The following is an 18,016-nucleotide window of genomic DNA, read 5'->3' on the forward strand; positions in this document are numbered from 1 at the left end:
CAAGCCAGCAAAGCCATTCCGCTTCAGACATAGCCTAGACATCATGCATACTAAACACTATATGGTGTCACAGGAATGATTGAGCATTAGATGTGGGCTCTACTTACAGCTGTTAAAGACAGAAAAAAAAAAAAAACCTACAGGATTATAATTTCAAGTATCATCTCAGGCATGCAAAAGCAGCTACAAGCCTAGCAGGTCACAACTACCCCTAGATTACTTACCTGGATAACCAATTCTTCAATCTACAATAGTCAGTTAAGAAAAAAAAATGAGATGAAGACAGAAAACCAACAATAAACAATTTAATTTTAAAATATAATAGTATATGTTTGATACAAGGCAAACAAGCATCTATGGTTTCATAACAGGTATAGGAAAGGCGTTTGGTTCTTACCCTCTGACCCTTGCTGTTCCCTCCTGCGTGTCCTTTGGTGGGTAGTCTCAGCTGGTCCTCCAGGTTCTTAATCTCCTGCTGAAACTCATCTCTCTCATGCTCTCTTTCCACTGCTTGCTCCTGTGCATAAGCCAAAAGTGTGAAGATCCCTGCACCCTCTATGAACAGCCGATGAATTTTTAAAAATCAAAAATCAAGGTTTTGAAGGCCAGCCCTCTGTCATACTTCATAGTGATTTTACCATAGTTAAGAGAACTAACACCAATACCCCTTAACCACTCTAATGTCACATAACAGATATAGTTCAGCTTCCACCCTTGTATGGCCCTCACAATTGATGCATAACACACAAACTCACATCTATGAACTGGCGGTGATGTTTAAGCTGTTTCTCCAGGGCATCAATGTGCTGCTGCAGGTCTTCCGTCTGAGCCCGGTGCTGTTCCTCCTGCTGCTGTGTGCGGCCCTCTTGCTCCTCCAATGCCAGCTCAAGCAGCCGCAGCCGAGCAGCCAGCCCACCACGGTCCTTCTCCGCCTGTCTCTGCACGTCCATGCGCTCCTGCCCCAGCCGGTCAGCTTCGGCCAGCAGAGCTGCCACACAAAAGGTAAGGGAGAGAAGGAAGGAAGGTGAGAGGCCAAATAATGCCAACAGAACAGGCACACAAACATACAAACACTTGCAGACAGGATGCAGTCATGCATAAGATCTTCAATTCAGTTTGTACATTCTGCATTCTGAATGCACAATTTACTGAGCAAAAGATTAAGATTACCCAGCATTTCTGGACCATCAAAATTTGTGCAGGGGTTAAGACTTTAAGCAGAAATTAAGCAAAATGTTTACAAAGGAATCCAAATTAACATGACCAAAAAGAAACATCACATCTAAAAAGAAGAAGCAGTTAATTTCAACAGAATTTCAACACAAAATTCAAACTTCAGTCTCAAACATCAGTGACAAACCTTTCTCTTCCCCTACATCAGGGCAGCCTAGAGAGCAGGGAAACCACAAAGCATCAAATAAACGCATCAATGGCTCTTAAATAACTACATAACCATTTCAGTGAAATATGCAAGGGCAATTATCAAGCAAACAATGAAAGACACTGCATTCTTAAGGACAAGTAAAACTATTGGCTTCAATTTCCTTTAAATTCTTCACCTAATCATGTTGAAACTACTAGTAAATGAAATTTAGAAGCTCACTCATAACACAATTCATGCTATTAACCCCATTATCACATTCTTCTACTCACCCTTCTCAGTGTCTCCGAGGCCTGCAGCGAGTGCGTCTCTCTGCCGTTGCAGGACAGCATGAGCCTCGCTGAGGTCCTGCAGCTGAACCCGTGCGCGCTCTAGCTCCTCCACCAGCCTCTGCTCCTGTAACTCCTTCTGCTGTAGGGCCTCTTCCAGAATGGCCTTCTCCGCAACATAACCGTCCATCAGACCTGAGAAAGAGAAATATTCATACATTACAGAAAGTGGAGTATAAAACAGATGAGGTTGGCTGGCATCAGAACCCACCTTCAGCCTTGTGCAGCTCTAGCCGGAGCTGACTCTTCAGGCTGGCCTCCTGGTCCAGCTGCTCTAAGAGCTGAGAGTGCTGCAGCAGCAGAGCATTTCTGGCCTCACCACCCTCGCTGAACTGCGCGTCCACTGCAGCCTGCAAAGCATGCATCTGTTCCAGCTGTTAAGACAGAATTAAAGATCAGAACAAAGTGAAATGGAGCTGTGATTAAGTAAAATCTTACACCCTTTCACAGAAGACGCTGCACTAGAGGATGACAAGGTAGCAGCACAGATTTGCAAAAAAATTTATTGGCATCAGAAAGATGTTGACCTGTTTATTTGGACAATATTTCAAAGTGATATTTGATGGCATGTATTGCACTGTAAAAGGGCAGAACTTTCAGCTTATGTTGGGCTACTGTGTTGCATAGCAGCATTTTTTTTCCCCCATTTTACTGCTTTTGTGTCCCTACAGTAAGTTACAGTCTTCTGTACTACTAATCCAAGTGGATTTTCAGGATGATTCAAAAAGATTTACAATTTCAAAGCACCATATTTTTACAACCGTGAGGCGCCTGGGAACAAATCACATACCAATTGAATAAGGGGATCATAAAAGGGGAATTTCAGACTATCACCAGAAGATGGCTCCCTCCAGTCTACGAGGAGATGCGATCCCTGAGCAGAAAGCGGTTTGCATTCTCCACTTCAATAAGAAAGAATCAGTTATAACTGTACAATGTGATTTTCGTCGGCAGTGAACATCCAACTTCTCAGAGCGTTAGTCATTGGATCCACAACACTGGATGATCTCCAAAATCACAATGAAAGAGCCGTGAGTGCAGCGACACCCGACATGCTCAATCAAGTATGGGATGAATTTGACTATGGTGTTAAATGTCTGCACAGCTTGAGCAAGTTCATATTGAGCACTTGTAATCACACAAACTTTCTGCTCATTTAAGTCATTTACAGTTTAACTGCATTGTTCTGGCCCTGTGATAGACTGTTGACCGTCCAGGATGCATCCTGCCTACCACCTAATGACTGCTGGGACAGGATCCAGCTCACCCCCAGAACCAAAAGGACAAGTGGCTTACAAGATCTGCGTGCACTGTTCTCTTATGATTTACAAGTGAAAAATCATTTTGAAATCAGATGAATCTTTTTGAAATCACCCTGTATTCCCAATTTCTTGCATCAGCAGATATGTTAAAGAAAACAATTCTGCTATAATCAGCAAATAATTCACATATCAGTGCATCCTTAGAAATTTTGATGGCACCACTGTGCAAATTGAGAGGAAAGCCACAATGGTTTGATTAGTCAAAGAATTGACAAATCTTTACTATGGGTGGGGGAAAGCTTCCAGCCAACTGCTAACGCACATAAAGGGCTGAAAGTGTAGAAGAGGTTCTGTACCTGCTTTGTGGACTCCGAGACTAGTTCCAGCAGTTTGTCCACAGCAGTGCTTAGGCGAGTGCAAGGCTCTAGGACCAGCTCCTCTCTCTCTGCGTCCAGTTCACCCTCGGGACCAGAGAATATACTCTCACACAGCCGCTGGGACAACTCTAGACCCTCATCAGTCACAGAGGAAAAAACACTGCAATCTACCACATGCTCTGCAGTACCACCGTCTGTTAAGACAAGAGAAAGAGAATATACATGTCAAAGTAGAAGAGATGCACAGAAATTTAGGCAACCGAAAATGCCACTGCAGGTTTCATTCCACACTTTTTGGCTGAAAAAAAGAAAAGAGATTAAATAGGTCTATAATGAAGGTCAACATTTATGACATTACACAATTTCAACTATTATAAAAATGAGAAATCATGATTTACAAACAAACAAAAACATTTCAAACAAGCAAGCTGTTCCTCACTGTCCTACTTTGGATAAAGCAGACAAGTTGGAGTAGCAACAAATAAACAGTGAGCATTTGAGAAAATGTCACGATTCTATAAAAGATATTAGACAAGCGATTTCTGTTCATGATCAATGTTCATGACTAGCATCGAAAGAGGAAACACCACTCATGGACTTCACTACAAGTTTGATACCACTTAAACACCTGCTGGCTAGACACACAGACTGCCAGCACCATCGCTAGCCACAATATTTAAAGTGACTTACTGAAGCCAAGAAAAATTAGAATAAGTAAGGATTTTAGTACTTTGGATTAGCAATTGTTCTGTGAGGATAAGGACATGTGACTTTAAGGCACAAACTGCAGCTTAAGCACTTATTATAATTTTACGTAATGCAAATTGTTTTTATTTATAGTCAGCTTTTTTGGGTTCAGCTAATTTCATTTTTAGTGAAACACCAATAGCAGCAAATACACAGATACTTACCTTGATTAACTTGCCTTTGACTAAATTCAACTCTTCACAACCATAAACCTATTTACTCATTCCAACCTTCTAACCTTAACCTCAGCCCAAAACAAACTTGCTCTTACTTTTAACCGTAAATCTAACATTGTTGGTAATCAACTGAATTTTTTCTGAACTTCACTCCAGAAATTGAACATCTGTATTAGATATAGAATAGCGGTAGTTTCAATTCCAGTCCTGGGGACCAACCATCCTGTACAGTTTCAGGTATTCTCTGCACCCAGCTTACCTGATTCAGCTCATGAAAATCTTGACTATTATGTGATTATTTGGACAGTTGCCACTATACAGGACAAGTGTGTTCAATAAGATTGATTTTAAATCATTGGATTAAATCTTAACATTTTGTTGGTACTACTGCTAATGAAAATAAATAAATATGGAATTAGAATACCAAACCTGTCTTTTGAGGGTCACAGCTGCCACTAGCATTGTCTCCAGGGCAGTTGCCTGCCACACATGGCCCCAGCCTGCAGTTGATGTGTTCTTCGGTTGCCATGGTTACCCGCAGCATCTCAAGGAGGACTCGCTGTATTCGGTCATGAGCTGACTGAAGATCTTGTCTGAGAATAGAGTCAGCCAGAAAAATTGTAAATTTCTCAAGGGTTAAAAAAAATAACAGGTTTCCAATTCTGGTCCTGCAGTGCTGGTGTAAGGCGATTTCCTTGCTTTCCTTACGCCGACTAAAGCTAGCAAGTAAATGCTGAAATCAGTCAGGTGCGCAGGTTTGAGCTGCATTATCATCTACAATGTCTGTATGCCTGGCTAAGGCCCTCTGTAACGAGAGCTGGACACCACTGCAAACTTTAGTTCTGCCCTAAACAAACCTTGAAACAAAATCTTTTTTTTAAAAGGCCACTAGCATGAAAATTTGAATTTTCCACAGCTGGAATAAGTTGGAATAAGAGTTCGATGTGGTATATAAACATTACAAGTTTTAAACCATATTGTTTACTCCCCAGACCATCTATGGAAACCAAACTTTTTTTGTCACAAAAACCAACACATTAACATACAACTGCCTAACCAGGGAACAGTAGTTTAGCTCTGCCCACTCATGAAGTTATGAGGAGTGTTTCAACCCAGAGTGCTTTTTGAATGAGGCAATATGCAGCGTAGCCAATCAGAAGAGCTAATCTGCATGCATCAGTATGAAAAATGAATGAGATATGGGAGCTTTAAACGGATATAACAGTGTCCATTCAAAACTGCAACAGCTACCTCCAAAAATTAGAGTGAGTGACTGCTGACCTCTGTTGTGTGGCAGTGTTGAGGTCATCACGAAGCATAGCCAGCAGGTTGGCTCCCTCCTGGTTCTCCCGCTCTCGCCGCTGCAGGAGAGTCTCCAGTGTGTCCATCTCTGAGCGCTTACCCTCCAGCTCCCCCTGCAGGCCACTCACCTCAGAACGCAGCTGAGGGAAGGGCAGCAGAGACAGTCAAAAATCCAGTCATTACAGAGACAGAATATACATCATCCAAGAGCACATTGTGAGAAACCAGACAAACAAGCAAAGGTGGAAGTGCAGTGAAAACGCAGAGTAAATTTCTACTGCAGGAATCTACATGAAAAACAGTATGATGTAAAATTGTGTGGGAGGGACAGAGCAGGGAAAACAAACACTAAAATAACAGCAACCACCACATGAGATGCACACAACACAGTAACCACAGCAACCAGTCTCCTCAGAGACCTTAACAGGGAGTCTAGGATTACCCCTCAACTAATCTGACCGATTCTGCATCAGGGTAAGAAGGTACACACAAACGTGGACAGGACAGAAAAGATAACACTGTGAAAGTCAAGGAAACAGACGGGGCCATAGAAAAACTATGATCAAAGTAGTCAGCTTGAGAATCTGGCAAATCAAATACAGGAAAAGGCAAATAGAGAGCAACACAAAGTTTAGCCTGTCTGCTCTTGACCATAATCAAATCAGGGGTGAAAACAACTTAATTGTAACTGTAAAGTATTTTATTGGAAAATCTGTTTGTCAAAATACTGAATCAATTACATACCCAATAAATAAAAACACACATTACATTAAATGGTTACCAATAACCTGATGAGATTTATAGACATATTAATAATAATAAAAAAAAAAGGTTTTGGCCTTTAATTAATAAATAGAAGTAAAAAGAAAAAAAAAAATAATAATAATTTCTCTCTTTCAAATCATGTTCATATATTTTCACAGATGCATGGTGAGTGAAAATCTTAGGTGCAAAGCCCTCTTAAGGAATTTAAATACAAAAAGAAATATATAATGCACGAAATACATTCTACTTTTGATATATGTAGGTTCTCTTCTTTTTAAGTAGTAAATCATAAAATGGTCATATTTTGGTTGCAGACATTGTGACTTGATTGCTATCTAGTAGGTCTATGTACAATACACCATTTTCCATTAGATTTATCAACCTAATACCAGTCCATTTATTATCCAGAAAATAAGCTACATCTGTTCACAACTGCGTTTATTTATACTTCTTTATTTCAGTAATTACTTCTAGTACTAACACATTTTTAAGATGACAGTATACCCAAGTGCATCTTAAGGCCTGAACAGAGATACAGAATGTCTGTCTTACCTGTGACACCACTGTGTCGAGCTGTTGGAGTTGTGCAGTGAGCTGACTCATCTTGTCTGTGTAGCAGAGTTCGTTTTGCTGATGTTGCTCCTGCAGCTTCTTCTCTAGCTCCTCTAGAGCAGCAGCCTTATCCTGCTCACTCTCCTCCTAAGACAACGTCAGGACCCATAGATTAACGAAGCATACAGAATACTACTGCAGACGACTACAACTCCAAAGGCACATACATGCAAATGAATCTCACCAAGTCTCTATTCTACATAAAAGACATAAAACCTCACAGTAGGCAATGCCAGAAATTATACTGTTCACTCAACACAAATCCCTATTTAGCCACGTCTCACGTGGCCCATCACTTTTCCCCATAGGCAGGATTATTACGGAGAAAAGAGCAGTACTAAACACTAAATCACCCTTTACTGGGATGATGGCCCACCAGGATGTAACCCTTGGAAAGGCCTTGTACCACTTCAGCTGTCCCCACCACACACATACATGTCTTCCCTCTGAACTCACTTAACTAAGACTGAAGCCATCATAACCGTTGGCAGAGGGAAAACGTCTAAATCGTTCATCACTGGAGTTGCTGCTACAGGGGATTAGTGGCATGCTAAGCCCAGCATGCCCCATCCCTAAAGTGGGCCGCCCCCTGCTCCAGATGTTAACCCCATCCCCCAGCCTGCCACCAAGCTTTAGCCTATATCTGTGACGACACATCTCTGTGTCTCTGTCTCATCTGTGACGACACATGCATAATCACTTCATACACTTAATAGGCCTATGAAATTCTGTGTGGTCCAGAGTAAATAATGGACTGATTTAATGTTCTATGTCTTAGTCAGATAGACTGATGTATGCACAGTTCAAATGAACTCTCACCTTTATGTGTGCAATCCTCTGCTGTAGCTGCTCCTCCGATTGGCACTTTAGAAGTTCTGCCTCCTCCAGAAAGTGGAGACGACGTCGCGATGCCTCCTCCTCCAGCTCCCTGCGCAGAGCCTCTATCTCTCTAGCAGAAGCTCCCCTCAGTTCCTGTTGTAATTTCACAAAACAAAAGCAACTTTTATTCTCTTTGTTCATGTTGTGACTGTATAATTGAACAATGATAAATCAAACTTTGTTGAAAGCAAGAGGAGGAATTTTGGCTACACACGGCATGATATCACCGACTCCTTTCTGATACTCAACATTTTCAGAATCTATCTGTATCTGCTGATATTATTCTGATAAATCTTCTTTAAGAAGAACAGACAAGGCAAGTTTTACTGGAACACCATCATATGCATGCCCTTTGTGTCGATCACTATTTTTTAGAATTATCACTTTGCAAAACATGTTTTTCTTGGATTTGTTTGATGTATTTCTTAATTCTACCATTACCTACTCATGTCATTAATGAATCCATGAAGACTGTTTTAGCCAGTTCTCCAGATGGGTCTAAATCATAATTACAGACTTATATCGGCATAACAACATCTTATACATCCTAGAATGACTTGAATTACTTGCACATGTGCGCACACAAATGTCAACAGGTACTTCTAAATCGTGCAGTCAAGCAAAAAAATGTACATTTCCTACGAGGGTAAGACAGATCAATTCACTCATTCACTCAATCACTCATATTCTGGCTGCTATCATATATGGTAATGACAATAGTAAAACTTCTAAGCCATAAAATGTTACCTCTACAAAGTGACAATTGCAATTGTGTCCTTACTAATGTGTGCATGGTAACTATCCACACATTAAACTTAAACAACTTACGGCTGCTTAAATAGCAACATAAAGGAAAAAAAATCAAATTAAAGTAAGACACTGTTGACTTCAACTTAAAGTACTTGCTGCTGGGTTATTTCACTTGTTCTTAGTTAGTCACTGCCATAAGACCCATGATGTGCTTCAATGATATGCTATATTTCTGATTTCTTTCATAACTCAACCACCTGCTCCAAACACAATGACTTAGTGGCTGGCCCGCTATTGAGCCATTTCAATTGAAGCATGTCAGATGAGCAGCTAAAAGTTGGCTCAACATTTCAAATCAAAATCACACAACCTACTCAAAACATTACTACCCCACAGGTAGAACCAGCTTTTACAATGCCCCAGTGTCCCAGGTCAGGCTAGGAGGGGATCAGATTTATTCTTCTTGCCTCAAATATCCAGTAGCCTGATACAGATATCCATAAACACAGACATGCCGTGTCTAATTTTGACTCCCACGCACCTGTAGTTGTTGCTGGTGTTGGGCAGTCAGTGTATCCAGCTGTTGCTGCAGCTGCTCCTTCTCCATGGTGCTCAGGACTGTGATCTCCTGCAGAGCAGCACTGTGCTGCTTTTCCAGTTCCAACACGTGCTGCTGAAGGATTTCCAACGCAGAGTGATGATCTGCCTCCAGAGCAACCTTCTGAGAGGAGAGGGCCAGAGACAACTCCTCCTAGACGCAATTACAAATACACATACATAAACAAGCCAGAAACAGACAGGAGTAAACTTACCACCAATGCTATGATGCAAAATGTGGAACCAAACAAGCCATACGAAGCTACCATTGTTCTATTGTAAAAGCAGAGGACGGACTGAGACCTGTTTAAACAAGGAAATGCACATTGCACAATAACAGAACGGTTAACACGCTACAGGCAAAACACAGTAGTAGTAATTATCCTTCCCTCTTTCTCCCTTGAGGATCACAGACTCTTTTCCATGCAGGTGGTCACAAGGGGAGAGGAGGGGCATTGGAAATTATCTAAACAAAAAACATTTGACTACTTCTCTTACCCATATATAATCGGTTAATTAAGTGGTTCTGTTTTACTTTCAAATAATGATAATTGAGCTAGTAGCCATCATCAAATCACACTAAGGTAACATACCAAAAAAAACTGCTCAAACCAAAAGTCTTCTCTCTGCTCACCTCATGGGCATGTCTGAGTTCTGTTGCCATGGAGCTGAACTTGTCCATGTGGACTTTAGTCAGCTCCTGCTTCAGGTTCTCCTTCATTCTGTCCATCTCTTTGGCATGCTGTTGCCCCATCGAGGCCCGGAGCTTCTGCAGCACCTCTTCCTTCTCTTCCCGCGCTGCCTGGATCTCTTTGAGGTATGTACTCTCCAGAGTGTCCATGTTAGACAGCATCCTAGTCTCTAGCTCCTCCATTTCCTGTTTGTGGCGGGCCTTTAACTCCGCCTCCTGGGCTTCAAGCTGTGCCAGATTAGTCTCCTCAAGGACCACTTGCAGTTTATCAAGCTCTGTCCTGTGTTTCTCAGTCAACTCTGCTTCAAAGGCATCCAGGGCTGCTTTATGATTGGTGGAAAGGGAGTCAAGCTCCTCCTGGTGTCGCAATTTGACTTCCTGGCACTCTTTCTCTAGATGCTGTAGTTTTGAGACATGCTGATCCAAGAGAGCTTTCTGGGCCTCCAGCTCCTGGTCATGTTGTCTTTGCTTCTGGAGATCAGACTCTCTCTGCTGGGTGAGTTTCTCCTCCATCTGCCTTTGTTCTTCTTGATGCCTGCATGAGTAAGCACCAAAATTAGTATTTTTAGTGGATCCAAAATGGGTTGACAATCGGTTTCTTGTTTACAGCTTTACTAATAATGAGACGAAATTAGTCTCTTCTGATGTATGCAGTTCAGCGTTCTATAAGTACTGCTCCGTTGATACTAGGGGCACACATTGTCAGAATTCCATCTCTCCACAAGATTCTTTATAAAATAAAAAAAAATAAAATAAAATCTACACTGGATATTTGGATTTGGCATTTTTTTCCTTGTAGCAGAACATTTAAGTGACACTAGGCTGCTGTGCTAAACTGTCTAAGTTTTAGTGATTTTGCAACTAAAAATTATTTCTCTGTAATTACAATCCAAGCAGACATAGTCCCAATTTCTACATGTTTATGTATCAGCAGATATATACAAGAAAAATTCAGGTATCAATATCAGCCCACACTTTCCATGCATGCTGACTTGATGCAATTCAGCATAATGTATCATGATGACACCATTACATACTGAATGTGAAACAAACTACTTAGGTTTTTTTTTTAATATATTTTTACAGAATTTGGTTGAGTAAGTTCATGTCACTTAAAGTTTAGCAAAAAAAATAAAAAAAATCCAACACCACCACTGTAGGACAGCAAAAGGTGACAATTAATTACAAATGTTTTAAGTGAATTTTATTGGTGTACAAAATTACATGATGGTCATATTGCCCACCTTTTACCCTACGGCCATCTTAAACCACATACTGCATTGCTGAATGCAGTACCAGTGGTGGTACACTACTTCGACATACTATTTAGCATGGCTGTGTATGGTTTTAGATGCAGCTGACATCTTCCTGAAATTTCAGCTATACGCTTCAGTCCAAACACTGACCTGCAGAGGGCCTCCTTTAGTTTAGCCTCAGTCTGCTCCTGCAACAACACGTTTAGTTCCTTCACTTCAGCCGCCATGGTGCTCTTGGCTGTGCGCAGCTCATTCTCATATTGAGCTTTGAGCTTCTGCTTCACTGCCACCACCTGAGGGCTCTCCTCACTTTCCAGACTAGCCTGCAGGGCCTGCAGCTTCTCTCTTTCCACAGACAAGAGCTCCTGAGCCTGGGCAAGCTTCTGCTCCAGCTCCGCTCTTTCCTTCTCTGCAGCTCGCTGGAGTTCCTCTCTCAAGGAAGCCAGACGCTCCTCAGCCTCAGCCTGGAGCTGCTCCTGAAGCTGTGCTTGCTCTTTACTGCTCTGGTGAGAGAGCTCCTCATTCACACGGCTCCTTTCTTCCTGCTGTGCCTCCTGAAGACGTTTGCGCAGTTCCTCAGCAAAGTTTTTCTGCAGCTAAGAGTGAAGAGAAGCTTTTTAAAAACATGAGAAAGACAGCTTGAAAGACTCCTTTGTATTGAGTCCTTCAGAAAAGCACTTTAGTCATATGGCCATTTATTACATTCAATCTATGTCCTTCATGAAAGCATTTCACTGCCTTTGGCAGTCACAAGATTCATCAAGACCCTTTGTGTTACTCACCCTGTCCTCCAGCTCTCTCAGTTCATCTGTGCTGCGCTCAGTGGCGCTCTCCAGCTCGTGGGTGTGCTGGAGAGTGAGCTCAGCTAGCCGTTTCTCCAGGCTCAGTATGCGTTCAGTCTCTGAGGCCAACTGGGCTAGCCAGGTCTGGTGCTCTTGGGTCTGCACCCGAGTCCTCTCCTCCACCTCAGCTTCCACTTGACGTGCCACCTCTGCAGCTGACTGCAGCCGCAACTTTGTTATGTCTATGAAAGATGAGGGGTTCAAGGGAGGAGTACAAAAATGAGAGTAGTCAAAATAACTAGCAAAAAGCTACAGTGGTAATAAAGCTGACAAAAATAAAGCTGAACTCTTTCCTCAGAAATAACCTGCACCTATTGTCACTTTACTGTAGCACATGTTTACAATTGCACTATACCACTAATTTCTGCTGCAGATAATCATGTTCCCGGCAAGGCACAGCACTATCCATCCATACCACTGTAATTTATACATTGCGTTATTTCTTGATTAATATATATATATATATATATATATATATATATATATATATATATATATATATATATATATATATATATATATATATATATATATATATATATATATATATATACACATATACACACACACACACACACACACACACACACATACACACACACACACACACACACTTTTGTATTTTTAATGTTATATTTGGCATTCTTAGCGAGGAGCAAAGTAAGCTTTTCATTGTATATAAGGAAACCTGTTTCCTCTGTGCAAATGACAATAAACACTTTGAACTTGAAACCATAAAACTTGTACCCCACCAATTAACAGTGCTCAGTCTGCATGAAAATGATTCCATTTACCTCAAACAGAACAGAGTCAAAAAGCAATCTCCAGCAGACTTATGGTTTCGCTGCAATGTACGACATGCTTTTGACAGCAAAAAAAAAAAAAAAACACCACTACTATCGTTTTTAACCCTACAATTTGCTTTTGTCCATCTTTTTAATTCATCCCTTCCAGGTTTTATGTAGTTATTTTTAATACATAGTTTGACTATCACAATTCACTATCCAAATACATAAAGGGAAACCATGCTGCAAAATAACAGCCTGTTGTGAATTCACTGTTTGATGTTAAGCAGTTTGTTCTCTTTACATTACACCAGCCTACTCATCAAGGTTCTAAGGAAAGTTTCAGCTCTGAGCCAATCAAAACAGTTTGTTTATCTTTAGTCTCAAGATGTCACATTTTGCTGTCCGAAAAATCACGTTTGATGTGCAAAGTTATCCGTTTTAAACACGCTCAAAATAATTGGTCATCTGAATAAATCACTGGTGTGTAAATGTCTAACAGTACATCAACAGCTCGTTTGACTTGATTTGCGATGGAGATGAAAATGTAATATCAAATATGACCTTTGCTGGAACAAATGTTAAGTGGACCTCGAAAGAGAAATAAAAACACCTTGTATCCTATATTTAAGTTCAGTCCAGTTAATTATACAGTGCTCTCCTTGCATTTCTCACCTTTGATATGGTTGTCTGAGAGCTTTGCACGCAACTGTTCGATCTCTAGTGCATGTTTGGTGTTCAGTTGCTCAATGTCGCTGTAGTAGCGGTCAGTGAGCTCTGTGCGAGCCTGCAGGAGTTCCTCTCTGTAGGACAGGGCCATGCTGCAGCGCAGCTGCTCCAGGTCCTGCCTGTGCTTCTCCTCCAACTGCAGACGCAATGTGTCTAGTTCCGCCTGATGCACACAAGAACACAATGCACTTAAGCAAACAAACATGGGTGTTTTCTGGGTTACATGCTCTACTTCCACCATGATGCTCTGTATGACTCATGTAGCAGCCACACTTTGTTTCGTTATAGAAACCAACCAATAGCAGGCCAGTTCTGGCCACTGACTGACAAGACACACAAGTCATATGTCAGAGTCAGGTTCTTTAAGAGCACTACCTTGTGTTTCTCCAGTTGCTCAGTGATTTCAGCCAGTACATCAGCCCTCTCCTCCTCAGCCTTCCCTTCAGAAAGGAAACTATATAAAAAGCAAAAGAATTTCTCAACAAACAAAGTCTGTGTACTGGAGTGCAATAATTATGGCATCAAAATAAGCAAACAGCCACATTTTATTGTCTGAACTGCAGTGACATTTAAAAGAAAGTAATTTCCAGAAATCTGTTTTTACATCACCTTAAACTGCATTTTAGCAAAAGTGCCCAAACTTTGTTTTGGAGGCCCCAAAGGGCCTATGGCCAGAGACAAAATATACAAATAAGGGTGGGTAGGTTTCAAATGAGTTTTTTAAAAAATGTATTTGATAACATTACATTGTTTCTTCTTATGCTTCTGTTTTCTACTTTGAAAATGTAATTAAAATAGAAAATAAGAATGGAAAGTTTTGCAGTCTTAGGAGTTACCAAATCAAACATCCTCATGGGCCAACTTTGGACTGTGGGCCATGTTTTAAAGTCATAACAAGTAATCGCACCTCGCTTCCCCAGTCTTGAGGACCGACTCCTCCAGGGCTCCCTCTACAAGACGCAGCTGCAGCAGGGCAATCTCCTCCCTGTGACTTTCCTCGTTGGAGCGCAAGCGCTGCTCGAAGTACGTGCGCAGGTTCTCCAGCTCAGCCTCATTTTGCTCCTTCAGATCTTGACGCTGCTGTGTGAACTCCTGCTTCAGCCTCTCAATGTCATCAACCCGTGATGAGCGGGCTAGAAGCTGCTCCTTCAGCTCTGAGGCATGATTGGAACAGGAAGGAGCACATTAATGATGTTCTGGCAAAAAGTTTATGAACATTTAAATTTTCTGTTACCCAAATGTAGCTCTGCATTGGCGCTACAGGGCTACATTAACCTTGCAGCTGTAATGCTAAACCTAAGACGCAAACTTCAGACACATGATCATTCTTAGCTGATAGTATTATACATACCATAATACCTAAATATCTTCAAGAGGTACATGTATGCACAATTAGTGCAATCTGCGCCCAGCACAAATAATTTAGTTAGTAAGCATTAGTAAGCATTCCTAAAGTGCTAATAAATTTATGATATGCTCAGAACAGCATATTTCGGTGTAATAATTAATCACTCAGTCATACCGTCCACAAATAGAATAAGGTTGAATTGTTTGTAAATGTGCAAATAATTTCTGGTTAAACCACTGCAAATGAATGCATGAATGAATGAATGAATCTATTGGTAGACACTTCATAGCCAAAGCTTTAATATTCAACAAAGATTAGGTTTACATACCTCCCAGTTCCTGCCTGCTTGTTCTCATGCTCTCTAACTGAGACCACAAGTTGTTGATCTCCTGCTCTGAGCTGGACTTTAGTGTATCCTTCTCTGCATGCAGACGATCCACCTGCAACAGCAGAAACAAAATCATGGTGCAACCACAGCCAGCATTAGTATGAATGAGTTTCATTTGTTTACCCAAATTCTAAGAAGTAGCATCTGTTTATTTGCTTTTTTAAGCATGCTAAGAGCAAGTGAGGGCTGCTGTACCTCTTGCTGTAGCCGTTTCTCCCTCTCTTCTAGACTTCTGACATGAGCTTGCTGTTCCTGTAGCACCACTTTGTGACTAGCAACAAGCTCTTCAACAGCACCTGAACATAAAAGGACAACTGTCTCTGAACATGATATTTGGGGAGCAATGTAAGAAGTTCTAATGCAGAACAATAAATATCTGCAGTACAAAAGCTAGACACCCACGTGCAGCAGAGTCTCGGTCAGCCCATGCTTGACTCAGGTCTGACTCCAGATTCTTGATCTCCTGCTCTTTAATGCGCTGAAGCTCATCCAGCCTATCCTGCATTTCAGCCAAACTTGCTTCTGCTTTGGTAAGACCTGCTTGGGTCTCAGTCAGTCTCTGCTGGGTCTTCTGTAAATGTTTCTGGAGTTCCAGCTGCTCCTTTTCAGCCTCTTTTGACCAGTGGACCTTGGCATCCTGGACAAAGATAAAAAGAAATCACAGATACTTATAGACAACCTATAATCTATAAACTACAACAACCTAGAAACCTGTAAATGAAGGATGCACAAAGACAAATTCTATGAAAAACCAGCATTCTTTCTAGTGATATTCCCATTCTTCCAACAGATATTCCATGAACTGTAACTGAGTGAATATCTTGGGGATGATGGCGGTGGAGAGTGGTCTTCAACACACTGGTTGAAATCCAACACAGATGCTCATTAATGTGTTCATTACTGGTTGAGATCTGGTGACTGTTTCTTCCTAACATAATCACACTAATGCACAAGCATCACAGTCACTTAATGTTTGCTTTTACTAAGTTACTGATCACTTTCTAAATGCAGATGTCCCTTTAGTTGCATTCCTATTGAAAAACTAGAGAGCTGAGCAGTCATTATGACTGAAGCACCTGCCATCCATGCCCCCACCCCCAAAATTATATAATAATAATAATAATAATAATAATAATAATAATAATAATAACTCTCGCAATTTTGATCCAAAATCTAGGTCAGCTGGGCCCGTTTACCATTTTTATAAATTTTTCATAGACAGAGCAAGGAAGGATTTCAATTATTTAATTGTATTTTGCAGTCTACCTATTGGGACGTGTGTCTACTCTTGTTTCTCACTTATTAGGTTGGTTGGTTTTTTTTTTTTGGTTTTTTTTTAACATGTTACCAGTCTGTACATCAGAAAATGACAAATCCACCCAAATAAAATGACTTTACCTCTATTTTACTGGCCTGCTGCTGTTCCACTGAAGTCCGTTCTTCAGAGATACGCTTTTCCCAATCACACTTTAGAGCATCTATTGGAGAGAAATATCATCTGATTCAGCAAAGACTATAAATAAAGGTCTGCATTTCCACCATGTTTTCAATTCACAATCATTTTAGATACAATGTCAGATTCTTTATAGGAGAAAAGGGCAATTTCAATAACCAGAGTAAAATGTTTAACTGCCTGAAAAATCAACCCCTCTCTAATCCATTTACTTACAGTAAGGGAGCTTAGTTAACCAAGTTAAGCCCAACTTAAAATCTAGTAGTTTTATTAGGGAACAGCAAGTATCAGTGCTCATTTATTGTAACTGGGGATTCCATGCAAAGGAGCCATATAAATAACAAGGGAATCCTGGTTTGCTGTTCGTCATTTTTGATGTATGCTGGACTCACTGATCTCCTCCTGGTGTTGGAGCTGAGCTTGTGTCTCTTGCTCGTGGTTCTGCTCATGGAGCCTTTCCAGCTCAAACTGCTGGCGGGCCTGGAGCATGGCACTCTCCTGGGCCCACTTCTCCCTTAGGCTGGCCTGTAGCTCGCTCAGTGCTGCCTCCTTCTCCTTCTGCAGGTTGGCCTGGGACAGCTCCAGCTGGGCTGTGTGCAGGTTAGTCAGGCTCAGACGCAAAGCCTCCAGCTCTAGAGCCTGTTGTGTCTGAATACAAGAACAAAAACAGAAGACATCAGTCTACGTCACTCAACATTTTTTCTATTCACTAAACATCACTATGTGAACTGATACTTTTTGCCAAGATACGTAATCATGGGCTACTCATCCATTTAATCAAATAAAGTACCCATTAAAAAAAAAAAAAGATAATAAAAGAAAGAACAATTACAATTTTTTTTCATTTAAGATATATTAATGTAAACAGGGGCATCATGCCCATTCAAGCTGGTGGGTATGCACAGATTTTGGATCCGTTTTTGCTTTATTTTATTACTAATTTTTTTTAAGAATATGTAGTAATGATCATTTTCTATTATGTGTGAAATTGATTCTTGTAATTATGTTCTAGATAATAGCTCCAAAAGTCACACCCCTATGGTACTGGTGTCTTCCTGCTGCAGGGTGAAATCATCTGTACCTGCTGTCAATTTGTTGAAGTGGTTAGTAGGGCATCAATCCCGTTCAGCATTCAAAAATAAAATGCAAGTAGCTGCACACATTTAAGTGCATTTGAGAAATATGTGTGCTTTGCAAGATAACTGGCAATGGCTAGCACCAGTTAAATGTGGTTCTCAATCTGGTTCTTTAGCTTTCTGGCTCAATAGCTAGTCATGACTCGTAGCACAGCATCATGTTTTTAATATTGGTAAAGCAGAGTTGTGTTAAGCAGTGATCAGTCTCATC

The 18,016-nt window shown here is 40.9% G+C and overlaps 1 protein-coding gene across 4 annotated transcripts in view; it reads right to left on the minus strand.

Moving 5' to 3' along the window:
• The window catches only part of pcnt (pericentrin), a 50,124-nt gene that overhangs the window by 18,697 nt on the left and 13,411 nt on the right, over window positions 1–18,016 (minus strand). The window contains exons 10-32 of one of the 4 annotated variants that reach the window (XM_017703669.2): window positions 17,062–17,317; window positions 16,615–16,694; window positions 15,619–15,853; window positions 15,412–15,512; window positions 15,157–15,268; window positions 14,388–14,634; window positions 13,856–13,934; window positions 13,427–13,643; window positions 11,907–12,148; window positions 11,275–11,720; window positions 9,812–10,403; window positions 9,122–9,331; window positions 7,771–7,923; window positions 6,892–7,038; window positions 5,554–5,714; window positions 4,702–4,865; window positions 3,329–3,543; window positions 1,922–2,084; window positions 1,654–1,845; window positions 1,361–1,387; window positions 756–988; window positions 398–517; window positions 225–245 (exon numbers count right to left, since the gene is read on the minus strand). In XM_017703669.2, coding sequence (XP_017559158.2) covers window positions 225–245; window positions 398–517; window positions 756–988; window positions 1,361–1,387; window positions 1,654–1,845; window positions 1,922–2,084; window positions 3,329–3,543; window positions 4,702–4,865; window positions 5,554–5,714; window positions 6,892–7,038; window positions 7,771–7,923; window positions 9,122–9,331; window positions 9,812–10,403; window positions 11,275–11,720; window positions 11,907–12,148; window positions 13,427–13,643; window positions 13,856–13,934; window positions 14,388–14,634; window positions 15,157–15,268; window positions 15,412–15,512; window positions 15,619–15,853; window positions 16,615–16,694; window positions 17,062–17,317 — 4,413 coding nt within the window. The remainder of the gene's footprint in view (window positions 1–224; window positions 246–397; window positions 518–755; window positions 989–1,360; window positions 1,388–1,653; window positions 1,846–1,921; window positions 2,085–3,328; window positions 3,544–4,701; window positions 4,866–5,553; window positions 5,715–6,891; window positions 7,039–7,770; window positions 7,924–9,121; window positions 9,332–9,811; window positions 10,404–11,274; window positions 11,721–11,906; window positions 12,149–13,426; window positions 13,644–13,855; window positions 13,935–14,387; window positions 14,635–15,156; window positions 15,269–15,411; window positions 15,513–15,618; window positions 15,854–16,614; window positions 16,695–17,061; window positions 17,318–18,016) is intronic. The other 3 variants (XM_017703671.2, XM_017703670.2, XM_037536439.1) reach the window with 3 other exon arrangements.

The sequence above is a fragment of the Pygocentrus nattereri genome, chromosome 30 (genome assembly GCF_015220715.1).
Source record: "Pygocentrus nattereri isolate fPygNat1 chromosome 30, fPygNat1.pri, whole genome shotgun sequence".
Classification (NCBI taxonomy): domain Eukaryota; kingdom Metazoa; phylum Chordata; class Actinopteri; order Characiformes; family Serrasalmidae; genus Pygocentrus; species Pygocentrus nattereri.